The 15,621-nt window shown below is 42.4% G+C and overlaps 1 protein-coding gene and 1 pseudogene across 1 annotated transcript in view; both read right to left on the reverse strand.

Annotated features, from left to right (window-relative positions):
* The window catches only part of LOC126481958 (E3 ubiquitin-protein ligase MYCBP2-like), a gene marked incomplete at its 5' end in the record, with an annotated part of 333,248 nt that overhangs the window by 37,520 nt on the left and 280,107 nt on the right, over window positions 1-15,621 (reverse strand). Inside the window, one exon of the mRNA XM_050105921.1 lies at window positions 3,047-3,286. Within this exon, the coding sequence (XP_049961878.1) occupies window positions 3,047-3,286 (240 nt within the window). The remainder of the gene's footprint in view (window positions 1-3,046; window positions 3,287-15,621) is intronic.
* On the reverse strand, window positions 10,010-10,127 carry LOC126482634 (5S ribosomal RNA; annotated as a pseudogene).

Genomic DNA, 15,621 nt, shown 5'->3' on the forward strand with positions numbered 1-15,621 from the left:
TACAAATAACTTACACTGGAAAGATCACATAGATAATGTTGTGGAGAAAGCAAACCAAAGAATGTGATTTATTGGCAGAATGCTTAGAATATCCAACAGGTCTGCAAAAGAGGCTGCTCACACTATGCTTGTCCACCCCCTTCTGGAGTACTGCTATGCGGTGGGGGATCCACATCAGATAGGATTAATGGAGGACATGAAAAAAGTTCAAAGAAGGGAAGCTCATTTTGAATAATTGCAAAAAAGGGGAGAGAGTGGCATGATTATGTTACACAAATTGGGGTGGCAATCATTAAAGTCAAGGCAATTTTTGTTGTGGCAGGATCTTTTCATGAAATTGTAATCACCAACTTTGTCCTCAGAGTGTGTAAGTATCTCGTTGGTGCCCATCTACAGCGGGAGGAATGATCATCATAGTAAAATGAGACAAATCAGAGCTCGGATGGAAAAATTTGTGTGTCCATTTTCCCTGCACATTGTTCTAGAGTAGAATGGTGGAGAAATAGCTTGAAGGTGGTTTGATGAACCCTCTGACAGGTGCTAAATTGTGAATTGCAGAGTAATCATGTAGATGTAGATGAGGGCTTGATTACAGCAAGTGAGTTCAAATGGACGCAGGTTGTATTATTTCTACAGAAACAAAGACACTTGCACAGAATAGACCAGCATGTAGAGCTGCACCAGACCAGTCTCTGACAGATCACCACACCACAACAACACTCCAGGCACAGAAAATCTTCAAGTGAATATGAAATAAACCTGTGATTCTCCTAAAATACCTGGTGGTTATAACTGAGTTCCAAGTGCTGCAATGTGGACCGTATACATCGCAGAACAAGTTCACACATTATGTTCACTAATAAGTGCATTCAGGGAGAATGTTGGAAAAAATAACTGTTACACTTTCTGCCACCAGCTGAAAATACACGGTAAGCAGCCAGAATGTGAAATGTTTCCTGTTTTGATGTCAATAGGCTATTTGTCACTTGGTGACGTGTTGATTTCTTTTGTGAAGTGACTGTTAGCATAAAGGGTTAAGAAGATTGAAGTTTCCCATATGAAACGCAATGACAATCGAGAAGAAAGACCCATGGACTACTGATAAAGTTGTTCTATCAGAGCAGCAGCAACAGCAGTGCTGCAGTACAGGAATATCGCCAACAGAAATAGCTGTGAAGAGAACCCATGTCAATAAATGGGCTACAGACCATGATCAAGAAATCTGAAGAAACAGGTGACTTACATGGTGCAGCAGGGAGAGAGATGTGGCTCATTCCCATGGCAGTTGATGAAATTGCTGTAGCTATAGCCGACCGTGCAGCACATGCCTCAAATTCTGCAGCTAGTGCTCCAACTGTGTCATGGGAATTGTCTTTCCCCACGTCAATAGTTCAAGAGATTTTGCAATGCATTTTATATTGGTATCACTACATGGTTCAGAATGGGCACCAAATGGAGCCATGCACCAAATGGAGCTGTGACTTTCGTGTTCATTTTTGGCACACATGAAAATGGATGACATGAGGCCAGGGAACAGTGTCTGGATGGACGGGGGACAGTCTTTAGATGGATTAAGCACATTTTACTCTGCATGGTGCCAAGATTGCACAGAACTGTCACATATGGGGTTCTACTCCACTATATGTTGTGCAGGAACATCCACTGCACTCGATTATGTGACTTTGTGGTGTGGTTTCTCAAGCTCCTTCATTCTCAGTCCGTTTTTCTTCTAGGAGATGACACCTCGCTGGCCTGTTAGGTGTACAGTGAGATGTGCACATTACGTGGACCTCCACATGTGATTCCAGCTTTGCATGAATGCAGTTGTGTGCACGTTATGTGGACCTCCACATGTGATTCCAGCTTTGCATGAATGCAGCTGTGTCCACATCACTTTTTTCATGCAAGATGGGGCAACAACACATGTCGCTTGCCAGGTGAAAGATTTGCTTCGAGAAACGTTCAGCAATGACCACATGATTTCTATGCAATTTCATGATGTGTGGCCTTCCAGGAACCTGACCTTCCATTTAATTTATGGTTGTGGGGATGTCTGAAAGATTGTGTCCATCAGGGATATATCTGGACTCTTCCTGATCTGAAGGATAGCATACGACGACTTATTGCTCTGATTACACTGGATATGCTGTGAGCGACTGCCGACCATGCCACATTACAGATGCAGCATGTTGCCAAATCAGGAGACCATACAGAACACATGTTGTAACTTGTGACCATATCCTAATAAACATGCCAGATCCACCATTGTCATGTGTCTGATCATTCCTCCCCTTTTCCTGAACCCAGGAAGAAAGGGGAACAATTACTTTTTTCAGCATACTTCATGAGTGCACCAATTAATGCCCTGTGATGTATACATCCCCCACTGTAGCACTCAGACCTCCGCCTGTTTCTTTACAACCATCCAGTATATTGCTTACTTCTCTTTGCAGAGAGAATTGTTATTGCAATCTTGTATTTACACATTTGCTAAAATGTCTTAACAATGATGGCATAGTGGGGAAGACTTCATTTTGAAGCATGATTGTGCTTTATGTGAAGTTTCATTCAAATGTTCCTGGTCATCTTAAAGCAGGACTTCGACAACTTAGTTTGGATGTGCTTTCTGTCATGGAATAGTAATCTTAATTAACTCCATGTAATTATTTCTTATGGGATTACATAAATGATCATGTTTTGTGTCTTCCATTTGGAGCAGTTGCAGGAAAGAGTTGTAAATACAGTTGCTGATACTGACCGTGACACATCGGAGTGAGTATAGCAAGAATTAGACCTCTCAACTGCCATTTCTTGAATCACATAATAAAGTACATTTTAAAGTCTGTGAGATTGTCTATCAACTAATGTATTTCTTTTGTGGGCTCTCTTTGTTGTTCTCACATATATGTATTCTGAAATTCTGTAGGTAATTACAAGTAATTCTTGCCATTAGTAAGGTCTCTGAGGAAAAAAAGGTGACTTAGCTTGCAAATTCCCAAGGCTTTTATTTAATTTTTAATAGAGAAACTGAAAGCAAGGATCTCACCTGACAATCTTGATCTGCACAGATATTTCCAATTGCTAGTAGGCCTGAACTTCCAGTAGCCCCACAGAAACGACATACACCAGATGTTACACCTGCTGGCTTCGTACGTGTTCCTTCACGGAATTCTACCATAGCCTTTAGTGTGCAGGAGTCAGCCAATGCCATAACCCAGAACAGTTTAGTGCGTCCACATCCTTCATGGAGGTCCACCTTTATTGCTTCTTCTTCTTCCTTGCATACCTATTGAACATATTTTTACATTCGCTAACAGAATTGTAGGAGAGAGGTAAAATGTTACACTGCATTTTTCATCAATATGTTACATAAATACTGGAAGAAGTAAAAGCAACAACTTACCACATAGTTGACATCTTGATAGGCACATAAATAATACTGAAAATATCACTATCTTTCAGGTGTAACTCGCTTCAGAACTGACAGAATACACATACACCTGCAGAGTTACATTATCTCGGATGACTAAATTGTGACAGCACTGCAGTCTGACTGGCATCATGGGCAGTGTTGCATGGAGTTGGTGAGTGGAGAATGAAAGTGGGGAGCAGGGAGGGGGGATGGGGAAGGGTAGTTGGCAGCTGGGAGGGACATGCAGATGATGCACAGAACAGGACTGTGCCACATGTGAGCTCATTCTGGCCACAGGTGGGTGGGTGGTGCGTAGTGTAGTGACGTGGAGGAGTTTACCAGGAGGAGGAGATGGAGCAGAGGAAGAGAAGACTGCAGAGAGAAAGAGTGAAATAATCCTCTCATCTGTCCTCAGAGCTTCTGTGGCACCGTGCTGAATAAAACTCGCTGCTGTGGCCAGAATCCACACACTCTCAGCACCAAGAGGCACACAATACAAGATAAATGAAGTGCTGTTTGACAGATTTAATCAAAATGTTTATCGGTGGACCCATATTAACTTTCTCCACTGCAACACTATCCAATAACACTAAATAAGGTTCAGCAACCTTGCTTTGACTGATGACAAAGGGTTAAACTTCACAGTACTCCAACGTTTAATTATTAATGTCCTATAACAATACAACTACTTTCAGAAAGATTCCAAGATCCAGCCACTGGAATAGAATATGTATACGGCTAAGAGTTCATACACCACCTCCAACTGTCTCATTAACAACTTCTGTCAAAAGTCTCCACACAACCAAACAGAAATACAGTTTACTGTCAATCGGTTAAAAGACATGGAACACCCAAATTTTTAAGGAAACAAATAGAACTTATTTGTTTCAATTACACGTCGCCAAGACCACTTTCTACAATGAACACTAACTTCAGCTAGCTGATGGCTCCACATTCTGATATGAGATGCCTTGTTCTATTGAGCACTTGCATGCTCTCTGAAAGGCAAGTGTCACCTAAAAAAGTGGAAAAGAATTAAACAGAATTCATCAGGGACACCTCTGTCCATACGGGAAGCTTCCTCTTCGAGACTTTACGGCCAGTCAAACAACACCTATGGACGTTAGCCACCTCCATCAAGACCTGTGCAAAAAATTCAAAGGGAGAAAAAGTGTTGTGACTCGCCGATCTTTCAAAGTGCCGCCGCGCAGTTACGCGTGTCCTCTACATGCGGCGCTGTCTGCCAGCCATGCAGCAGCAGCGCCACCTAAGCGGCTAGCGGCCGCTAGACTCGGACTCAGTTATGATTTGACTGTTAAAAGTGTACACACACGTCTTACTCTGTTTACTTGATCTGTGACTTTCATGTATTGCATCTTCCTTGAAATATATTTGTTCAACTTGAAGTTATAACAATTGGCGACGAGGATGGGATTTTTCTTTTCAAACGTTGACCCACATGTTTCCATGGCTACTTTAGAGCAACTATTGCAAGGTCTCATAGAACAGCAAACGCTTCTCACAAATGCGATTCGTGATTTTGTCATGGTATCAACTGCGGGGCATCTCTTGTCGTTGTCTCTACCTACTTTTCCACCTTACGACGAGACGGTGGAAGACTGGTCTGATTATGAAAAACGTCTTCGACAGCACTTCTTGGCATTTCATGTCGCGGACAAACAAACATGTAAGTCTCTGTTCCTTTCATGGATTTCGCCTCAAATGTATTGGTTGTTGTCGCAATTGGCTCCTTTGAAAGATTCTGCGTCTTTGTCCTTTGCTCAAATGTGCTCACTTCTGTCCGTCTATTTTCAAAAGCAAACGCATGTGGTAGCCTCTCGTGTTGCCTTTTATTGTTGTCAAAAACAACCGAATGAATCATATCATGCTTGGGCTGCTGAACTTCACGGCCTCAGTAGAAAGTGTCAATTTGTTACTGAAGTTCACAAAGAATCCTACGCTGATTCCATGGTATGGGATGCTATTATCCGATTGGCGCCCGACAAAGAAGTTAGGCAACGTGCCCTTCAGTTGGCAAATCCGACTCTAGATGAAGTCCTATCCATCGCTCAGTCTTTTGAAATTTCTTGCGCCGCTGGAGCGCAAATAGACGCATGGGGCGATGTCAGGGAAATACAACCTCTGTGCGATGTTGATGAAACGTGTGGGGTGTCCCCGCCAGCCATCGTGGCCACAGTATGCTCCCAAGCGCAGCCTCGGCCTAACCGTAAACAAACCTCTAAGAAACTGCAGCAAAAGCCATGGCAACTTCCTTCATGTCTGCGGTATTTTACGAAACATTCACGAGAAGATTGTCCACAACATTGGGCCGTGCATCACAAATGCAAAAAAAAGGTCATGTGTCATCTGTTTGCAAATCCGACCGCATATATGATGTTCATGAACATGACGCTGATTCTGATTCTGTGTTGTCTGTCAATTGTACTTCTTCCCTTTCAGGGAAGTTATTCCTCACTGTCCAAATACTCGGTCGGGATGTTCGCATGCAGGTGGATACTGGTTCTGCTGCCACTATCATCAATTCTCAGATGTATCTTCAGTTGGGTTCTCCAATCCTGCCACCTGTCACTAGGCAATTAAGGACTTACAATAAACAGAAGATTTCTCTCTTGGGACAATTTGATGCTGAGGTATCTGACAAATCTGTCATTCGCACTGTTCCCATACTTGTGGTCGACCACAGTAACATGGAGAATCTTTTTGGTTTTGATGCCTTTCACGTTTTTGGGTTCTCCATAGATGACTGTGTCAATATTGTCTCTGATGCTATCCCTTATGCTCAATTGGATTCCTTGTCGACGACATTTTCGTCCCTTTTTTCTCCTGGGTTAGGCCATGCAAACGACTTTGAAGCTCATATCACGCTCAAACCCATTGCTCAGTCTAAGTTTTTTCGGGCTCAGCCCATTCCTGTGGCCCTTCGTGATCAGGTCAAACGGGAGCTGGATCGTCTCACTGCTTCAGGGGTCTTGCTTCCTGTCACTTCCAGTGAGTGGTCCTCTCCTGTCGTTGTCTTGACCTGAAGAATTGTTCACTAAACTTGCTGGAGGCCAGTATTTTTCTAAACTTGACCTGTCAGAAGCTTATCATCAACTTCCTCTTGATGCTGCTTCCCACAGTTTATGGTCTTTAACACGCCTTTCGGCCTCTATCAATACCAACGTTTACCATTCGGGGTTGCCAGCGCCCCTGTTCTCTTTCAGCGATTCTTGGAACAATTATTGCTCACTGTCCCTGGGTGTATAAATTACCAGGACGACATTGTTGTCACTGGCTCCACCACTGAAGAACATCTTCAAAATCTCCGCACACTTTTTCATGTATTACAGACTGCCGGTCTTAAGTGTAATCTTGAGAAATCAAAATTTTTCAGGCATCTATCATGTACTTGGGGTTTCAACTCTCTCAGGATGGTATTCGTCCTCTTCGGCAAACTGTTGCTGCGATCGATGCTCTTCCTCGCCCTACATCTGTTAAGGAACTGCAGGCCTTCTTGGGGAAAATAGCATACTATTACAAGTTTTTGCCATCTGCTGCTTCGGTGGCTCAGCCATTGCATCGCCTGTTGCATAAAAATGTGCCTTTTCACTGGTCCGCATCATGCAATGCGGCTTTCCAGAAATTGAAGACTGTGCTGAAACAGGCCCTGTGCCTGGCTACTTATCGACCTGGCCAACATCTTGTTCTTGCCATGGACGCCTCTCAATATGGGGTCGGTGCAGTCCTTGTGCACCATTTTTCTGACAGTTCTGAACAACCCATTACTTATGCCTCCAAAACGCTCATGGATGCCCAACAAAAGTATTCTCAAATTGAAAAAGAAGCTTTGGCCATTATTTACGCTCTTCATAAGTTTGGTGTTTTTCTCTATGGATCCAAATTTCATCTTGTTACTGATCACAAACCACTTGTTTCCTTGTTTCATCCATCAATTCACTTCCCAACAAGGCTGCACACCGCAGTTGTGGACGGGTTCCCCATCACTGGGGACCGGCTGGCGACTGCTACGGGTTCTGACCCTACCCTCTCCCGGGTTTTATGCTGCATTCAGAAGGGTTGGCCAGATTGTCCATCCGCTAAGACTTCTGATCCGTTGCGGAACTAGTATGCTTTGCGTTATCGCCTCATGGCTAGCGATGGTGTTATCCTCCTTTCCACTGACAATGCTTCGCCACGTGTTGTGGTACCTGCATCTTTGCGTGCTTCGGTCTTGCGCCTCCTTCACCAAGGGCACTGGGGTGTCTCTCGCACAAAATCTCTGGCACACTGTCATGTGTACTGGCCCAGCATCGACTCTGAAATCGCACACATGATCACTGCCTGTGGCCCTTGTGCGTCACAGGCCGCTGCCCCGAAGTCATCTTTGTCACCGTGGCCTTCGCTTGAGAAGCCCTTCGCGGGTCCTTTTTTAGGTACTTATTGGCTTCTCATTATTGACGCCTACTCTAAATTTCCTTTCATTGTCTGTTGCATGTCGCCTACCATCGTGGCAACCACCAATGCTCTCGTTCGCATTTTCTCTTTGGAAGGCCTTCCCTCTATTCTTGTTACTGATGATGGTCCGCAATTTGCCTCTTCCGATTTTTGCGGATTTTTGTGCCCGTCATGGCGTCATGCATGTCACGGCCCCTCCATTCCATCTACAGTCAAACAGTGAGGCTGAACGACAGGTCCGCACATTTAAGGCTCAGATGAGGAAACTCCTGACTTCTTCTGCTGATGATGCGCTTCTCCAATTTCTGGCTTCTTACCGTTTCACCCCCATGGGCGACCACAGCCCGGCTGAGTTCTTACATGGCCGACAGCCCTGCACTTACTTCATCTTCTGCGGCCTTCCACCTCATGGCCGCGGGTGCCTTCACTTGGCCGGTTCACCACCGACGACGTTGTATGGGTACAGGGATATGGCAGGTGGCCAAAATGGAGTCCTGGCCGCATCTTACGACACCGTGGCCAACGTGTCACCACCAGGAGACGTGCCCATGCAGGAACCAGATGACCATCATCTGTCGGAGCAATTCTACTCGCCTCCTTCTCCTGCGGACACGGACACATCACCCATGTCTCCTGTTATAACAACCGGACTTGCCGTAACCGGCACATTAATGCACGGGACCCCAGCAGATTCGACTCCCACATCTCCTGTCGTCTCGACCCGTTATCATCGGGGACACTTCCGTCCATACGGGAAGCCTCCTCTTCGAGACTTTACGGCCAGTCAAACAACACCTATGGACGTTAGCAATCTACAGGCCACCTCCATCAAGACCTGTGCAAAAAATTCAAAGGGGGGTAAAGTGTTGTGACTTGCCGATCTTTCAAAGTGCCGCCACGCAGTTACACGCGTCCTCTACATGCGGCACTGTCTGCCAGCCATGCAGCAGCAGCGCCACCTAAGCGGCCAGCCAGCCAGCGGCCGCTAGACTCGGACTCAGTTATGATTTGACTGTTAAAGTGTACACATGTCTTACTCTGTTTACTTGATCTGTGACTTTCATGTATTGCGTCTTCCTTGAAATATATTTGTTCAACTTGAAGTTATTACACTATCTTTCCACATTTAAAAAGTAACTTTAATGGCCATGAAGAATCCCTAGCTTCTGACTTGAGTTAAACAGTTTAAAACACCAATTTCACCTCATAGGCCCCATGGCTTGCCACCTGCAGCATGGGACAGCATTCAGCTGACTCATAATTTCGTGACTCTCCAAAACACTCCCCAAAATTAACTTAAAATTCAGGCCAATCAACCCTCATGGGAAACTGTAGCTCTTCAACTGCCCATTACCTGCAAACTAATAGCTTCTCCTGTAAGGCAATGCTTCCTGCAAGGACTTTCAAAACTTTCTTTCCAATAGATATACGAAACACTAGTCTTCATGCAAAGTCACAGGCCTTTAAACCAATCACATAGGCTCTGGTCACAGTCCATTCAGGAGGATGGGAGAAAGAGTGTAACAAGCACCTCTACGATGAAGAAAAGCTCCTTGCCCCAGATACAAGCTCTGATGCAAACAATAGCCACAGAACAGTCACACAGGCAAAACCAAGAAAATTTAGTTGAAAGGTGTGAGTGGAGGATGAGTGAAGTTAGGGTATAGCAGAGATTTAGGCCACGAGGATAATGGATGTCAAATCAAACACCTTTCAGCTGTCCAGTTTCCAAACTTATTTTATTTGGCTACCACTTTTGGTGATTTACTATGCCCCTTTGGGCCCATTCCACCTTTGTTCTGGTCAAAACAAGGGCTAGCATTCGGAAAGTGGTACATATAGTTTCCTGCTTGCTATAATGATCACTTCTATTATCATCTGGCAACTGTTTGGCAGATGATGGTTGAAGTGATTGCTATAAAAACTAAAACTAAACTCCTACCAAACAGGCCATGAAGGTCCAACAGTACCGAACAGCCACAGTGTCATCCTCAGCCCATAGGCATCACTGGATGTGGATATGGAGGGCATGTGGTCAGCACACCACTCTCCCAGCTGTATGTCAGTTTCTGAGACCGGAGCCGTTACTTCTCAATTAAGTAGCTCCTCAGATTGTCTCACAAGGGCTGAGTGCACCTCGCTTGCCAACAGCGCTCGGCAGACCAGATGGTCACCCACCCAAGTGCTAACCCAGCCCGACAGTGCTAAACTTCGGTGATCTGACGGGAACCAGTGTGACCACTGTGGCAAGGCTGTTGGCTAAGTGATTGCTATAGCAAGCAGAAATCTACAGATACCAGTATTTGAACGCTGGCCCCTGTTTTAACCAGAACTGAGGTGGGATCTTCCTATACGTTGGTCAGGGGCCTGAAGATGGTGTAGTAAATCACAGAAACTAGTAGCCAAATAAAATAAGTTTGGAAACTAGATGGCTGAAAGGTGTTTGACTTGACATCCTGTATCAAACAGCCGAGTCCTGCAAACATTTCTGAAAAGGTGGACATACAGAGGAGGATAACGGGGTCGAAAGCTGTGTTCCAAGGACAATTCCCCCTACATAACTCAGAAAAGCCACTATTGGGAGGGAAGTATCCAGAAGACAAAGATTATGAAGCAATGATTCAAACTGAGCAAGCTGTGCTCAGCGGTATATTCTGCCACTGTGTGATCAACAAAGGTACTGGCCACAGTCTGGCAGGGGGCATTCATTTGGGTGGACAGCTGGTTGGGCGTCACATCCATATAAAATGCTGTGCAAAAGTTACTGCATAGCTGGTACACAATCAGATTGCTTTCAATGGGAGTCCTACCTCTGACAAGATATGATATGATTTTGATAAGGGTCACAATCCCTTGCCATAATGGTCGTACACCTGTGGTAGACCTATACGTGAGACCTGTCCAATGCACCCACCCAACACATCCCAGTCCAGTCCTGTCAGAGACTCATCCTATCCTAACGGAGGCAGGTCTACCTGTGAAAACAAAAAATGCTTTATTTCAACGACTAATTCACAATCTATGAAGTCTGAATCTTACTAACAACACCAGCTTCTCTGAGTCATGTAGAAGGGAGTTGCCCCTGCAACATCTTCTTCAATTCTGTAATCCTCATGGCCTCAATCTCTGCTAGCCCCAGGCCCACACCCATCTCTAATCCTATACCATGATCCTAACATCACTCTCCCTGTACTCACACCATGCCTTCTGAAGTACCCCTCTCCCTTTGCTCTGTATCCCTCTCCTAACCCACTCCTCCACTTCATTGTACACTACACAGGACTTTCCCTGGATGCACTCAGTATAAGCTCGCCAATGCCAAATTCTTATCACTGGTGCCCTTCCTGCTGCCTCTCCCAGCCATCAGCCACCCTTCCCAACTCCTCCTCACTCCGCAGCTCTTCCCTTCTTCAGAGTGTATATGTGAGGGGGAAAATATATATATCCTGGTTAGAAATATATTTTTTCCAATGTGAAAATACATCTTTTTCCTAGGAGCAAATACACTTTTTCCGTGTTAAGCGACAATATACTTTCTCTTGGAGCTGTAAAAATTGCAAATTCTCTGAATGATAAAGGCATTATATACCGGCACAGAACATCCTAGTGCTTAAGGCAAAAAACTACACATTTTGGAAAGATATTTGATGTGTGGCAACTTATACACAGTATACTTTCAGATCGCGAAAGTATAAATACAAATTCCAGCATGCTAACTTTCGAAGCATTGTAATTGAAATTGCGACACTATTTTGTTGGACAATCATGGGTCACATTATGTGATTCACCAGCCAATGACAGCAGATATTCAGAGCATATGACCTGTGATATTGTCAGCCAATAGCAACGCATTGTTACATAATGCGAACAGCATTGTTACATAATGCGAACACACAAACAGGAAAAGTTAATGGTTTAAATTAAATTTCATTCAGGATAGCTACATGGTAAGCTGGGCTTTCATCTACAGCAGTGATCAGTCCCCTCCCCCAGATTTCACCTATAGTGGTGGTCGATTCCACCTCCCCCCCCCCCCCCCCCCCCCCTTTCGAGTGTGTGGTTGGTGGGCAGGATCGCAGGAGCACAGCTTAAACTGCAGTAGCTGACAAGCACAATTTCCACTACCGTGTACTGAACATTTTATGGACTGAAACTCCACTGCAGAGTGAAAATCTCATTCATTTTATGGACTACTTGGCTGAATAAGTGTCCTGCTGAGCACTTTGACTTTACCACAGAAAACTCAGTTATGTGCGAAATTGCTCAAGAATTCACTTCACAGTTTTTTTGAGAATAATAATACTTTTTGCCATTGTTATTGCATAAATTGCAATCTATGAAAGAATTAAAATAAATATGAAAAACTAATATTGAAGCTTGGTCTATTTTACTGTATTACCCTTAAAATATATCAGACACAAATATGTCGGTAAGATTTAAACATGGCAAGTGTGATTGTCAAGATGGCGGCTAGTGTTAAAGTAAATCGTGTATCTCCGCAAAAAAAAGTAAAATTCGATGGAAAAAAGAAATCGTGTATGAGTTGTAAGGACAAGATATCAAAGCTAAATGAACGTATAAAAAGTCTACAATTCATAATCGGTACTCTAAAACAGGATATAAAAGAACTTCAATCGGGAAAATATGGGAAGCAAGAAGACACGGCCTCCACAGGAAAATGGGAATCAGTGACCGAAGAAAACTCTATCCAGGAAGATAAATCTCAAAGAAGCAGTGTAACTTTAATACAAAAAAACAGTGTGCAAAAATCGAGTGTAGTACATCATGGAATACAGCCATCTGAAGAAAAACTGTTGCAAGGAACTGAAAGTAAACAAAAACGTGTGCAAACAAACAACTATAGCATGGTAGCAGAAAAGCATGAAAACAGATCAAACTTTCCTCGAAATCGCGAACTTCCAAACATACCGGTAGTGAAAAGTAAACTGTCAAATTCTCAAAGGAAGTTATTGACTGATTCTAATATCGTGTGCAAAAACAGATTCAGTGTGCTATCAGAAAAAACGAACAGACAAAGTGAAGCAGATATACAAACGAAAGTTTCGGAACCGAAAACAACAAACGAAAACAGTCAACGTAAAAAACAAGATGCTGGCATTATTTATTTATTTTCTGATAGTCATGGAAAAGGACTGGCAAAGATCATGAACGAAAAACTAATAAATGAAAGTGTTATTGGATTTGTGAAGCCAGGTGCTCAGCATATTGACACACACAGTAACCATGGAAGTTGTAACTCTTGCATTATTTTAGCTGGCGCAAACGATGTCTACAAGAACGAAGCAAAATTTGCTTTGCGATCTTTAAGGGAAACATTGGCAAAAGTTATGGACATGGAAGTTTTCGTAATAAGCATCCCTATGAGACATGATCTCATCAAAACATCCTGTGTGAATGCAGAAATCGAAGCAACTAACTGAAAGTTCGAGAAAATATGTAAGCTCTTCAGCAATGTGACATATATTAATGCAGACAGTCAAAAAAGAGAAGATTTCACTACCCATGGATTGCACAGAAACACAAAAGGGAAAGTAGCACTGTGCGATGCAATCATGGAACAGTTAAACCGAAATCAGCCAGGCTTAGTGCAGCCTCCAATTGCAGCAGCAGCTGGAAAGAAAACTTCAATTGTAAAAGTGTTAAAAATGATATGTCATGTGCAGCTGTCGAACATAAGGTAGGCCAAAACAACCTAGTAAATAAGTCATCGTCGAAATTTATGCTCCTGCACCAAAATGTACAATCCTTATCAAATAAAGTTAGTGAGATAGAAATATTGTTATCAGATGAACTAAAAGAAGTGTCTGTTATATGTGTTAGTGAGCACTGGTTATCCGAAAATATGTTACATCACACAGGGATAGAGAGCTTTACCCTTTCATCTTTTTTTTGTAGGAAAACCTCCATGCATGGAGGAACATGCATATATGTTAGAGAGGACGTCAAACACGAAAATTTAAAGTTCACTAACCAGCTAGGGGAAGAGCAAAACTTCGAAATTTCTGCTACAGAACTGACAAATTTAAATATAATTGTTATTTGCATATATAGAAGCCCAGATGGAAACGTAACTACTTTCATTGAAAATCTTGAGAAGGCACTTAACAGTATAAAAATAGTTAGTAAAACAACCATCATATGTGGTGATTTTAATATAGATTTCAACAAGAACTCAAAAGACAGATTAAACCATGAGGCCTTATTAAAAACCTACAACATACATACAACTATCAAATCCCCCACCAGAGTCACCAAATCGTCAAGCAGTGCTATAGATCAGATACTAATAAATACAGATAAATATTTATACAAATCTGGAAATATGAATACAGGTTTCAGTGATCATTATGCACAGTTTATTGAATTCCCAGTAGACACTGCAGGAAATACTGAACAACAAATCACAAAAAAAGGTAGAAATTTTAGCAAGCACAACCTAGAACACTTCAGGCACTTACTGAAAAAAGAAACATGGAATGATATAGACAACTATGAGGACACATGTAAAAAGTTTGACATGTTCATGGAAATATTCTCCCATTATTTCAATATTTCTTTTCCAGTTAAAAACCAAACATTAAAAACTAAAAAAAGAAATGTTACATGGCTGACGAAAGGCATTAAAATATCATGTTCTGAAAAGAGGAGACTTTATGAAATCTCAAAAACACAAAATGTTACAGAAGAATTTCTGGTGCATTTCAAGAATTGTAAGAGTGTGCTTCACAAAGTCATAAAAAAATCTAAAAAAACAACAAATGATCACCATATAAAAATGGCCAGGAACAAAATGAAAGCCATGTGGAAGATAGTCAGAGAACAAGTAGGAAACGAGACCTCCCAAAATGTAAATCTCCAGGTAATCCAAGATGGCAAAAAAATTACAAATCCAGAAGAAGTAGCCAATGCTTTTAATACATACTTTGCAAATATTAATGAAAAATTACTATCTGACATAAAATCTTCAAATAAAAATCCTGCTACAACACCATCCAATCAAAATAGAAACTGCAACTCCCTATTTCTTACTCCAACCAACCCTAAGGAAATTATACTATCAATAAGAGAGTTATGTGGATGAGATTCCAGATTATGTCATTAAAAATGTGGGGGACCTCATTGCAATACCATTAGCCCACATTTTCAACAGTTCATTAACAAATGGAGTCTTTCGTTCCTGCTTAAAGACAGTGAAACTAAAACCACTGTTCAAAAAGGGTAAGAAAGAAGACATAGCCAATTATAGACCTATTGCCTTGCTATCTACATTTTCTAAAATACTAGAAAAATTTTTTCATAAGAGGTTGCTAGATTTTCTAGAAAAGTGCAAAATATTATCCACAACCCAACATAGCTTCCGGAAAGGGCGATCAACAGAAACAGCAATATATGAATTTCTGGGTGAAGTACTCGAAAAAATTGATAGTGGACAAAAAGTAACTGGCATATGCCTTGATCTGTCTAAGGCTTTCTACATCATAGACCACACTCTATTGCTGCAGAAGCTTGAAAGAATTGGTATCAGAGGTATGCCTAACAGCTGGCTTAGATCATATCTTACTGACCGCAAGCAAGTAGTAGAAATACATTTTCACAAAGAAAATAAATCAACAAGACACTATTCTGATTATAAAGCAGTAAAATATGGAGTACCGCAGGGCTCGGTACTGGGCCCCATCCTATTTTTGATATATATAAATGACCTAACATCAGCCAACCAGTACCATAGCACT

The sequence above is a fragment of the Schistocerca serialis genome, chromosome 5 (genome assembly GCF_023864345.2).
Source record: "Schistocerca serialis cubense isolate TAMUIC-IGC-003099 chromosome 5, iqSchSeri2.2, whole genome shotgun sequence".
Lineage (NCBI taxonomy): Eukaryota > Metazoa > Arthropoda > Insecta > Orthoptera > Acrididae > Schistocerca > Schistocerca serialis.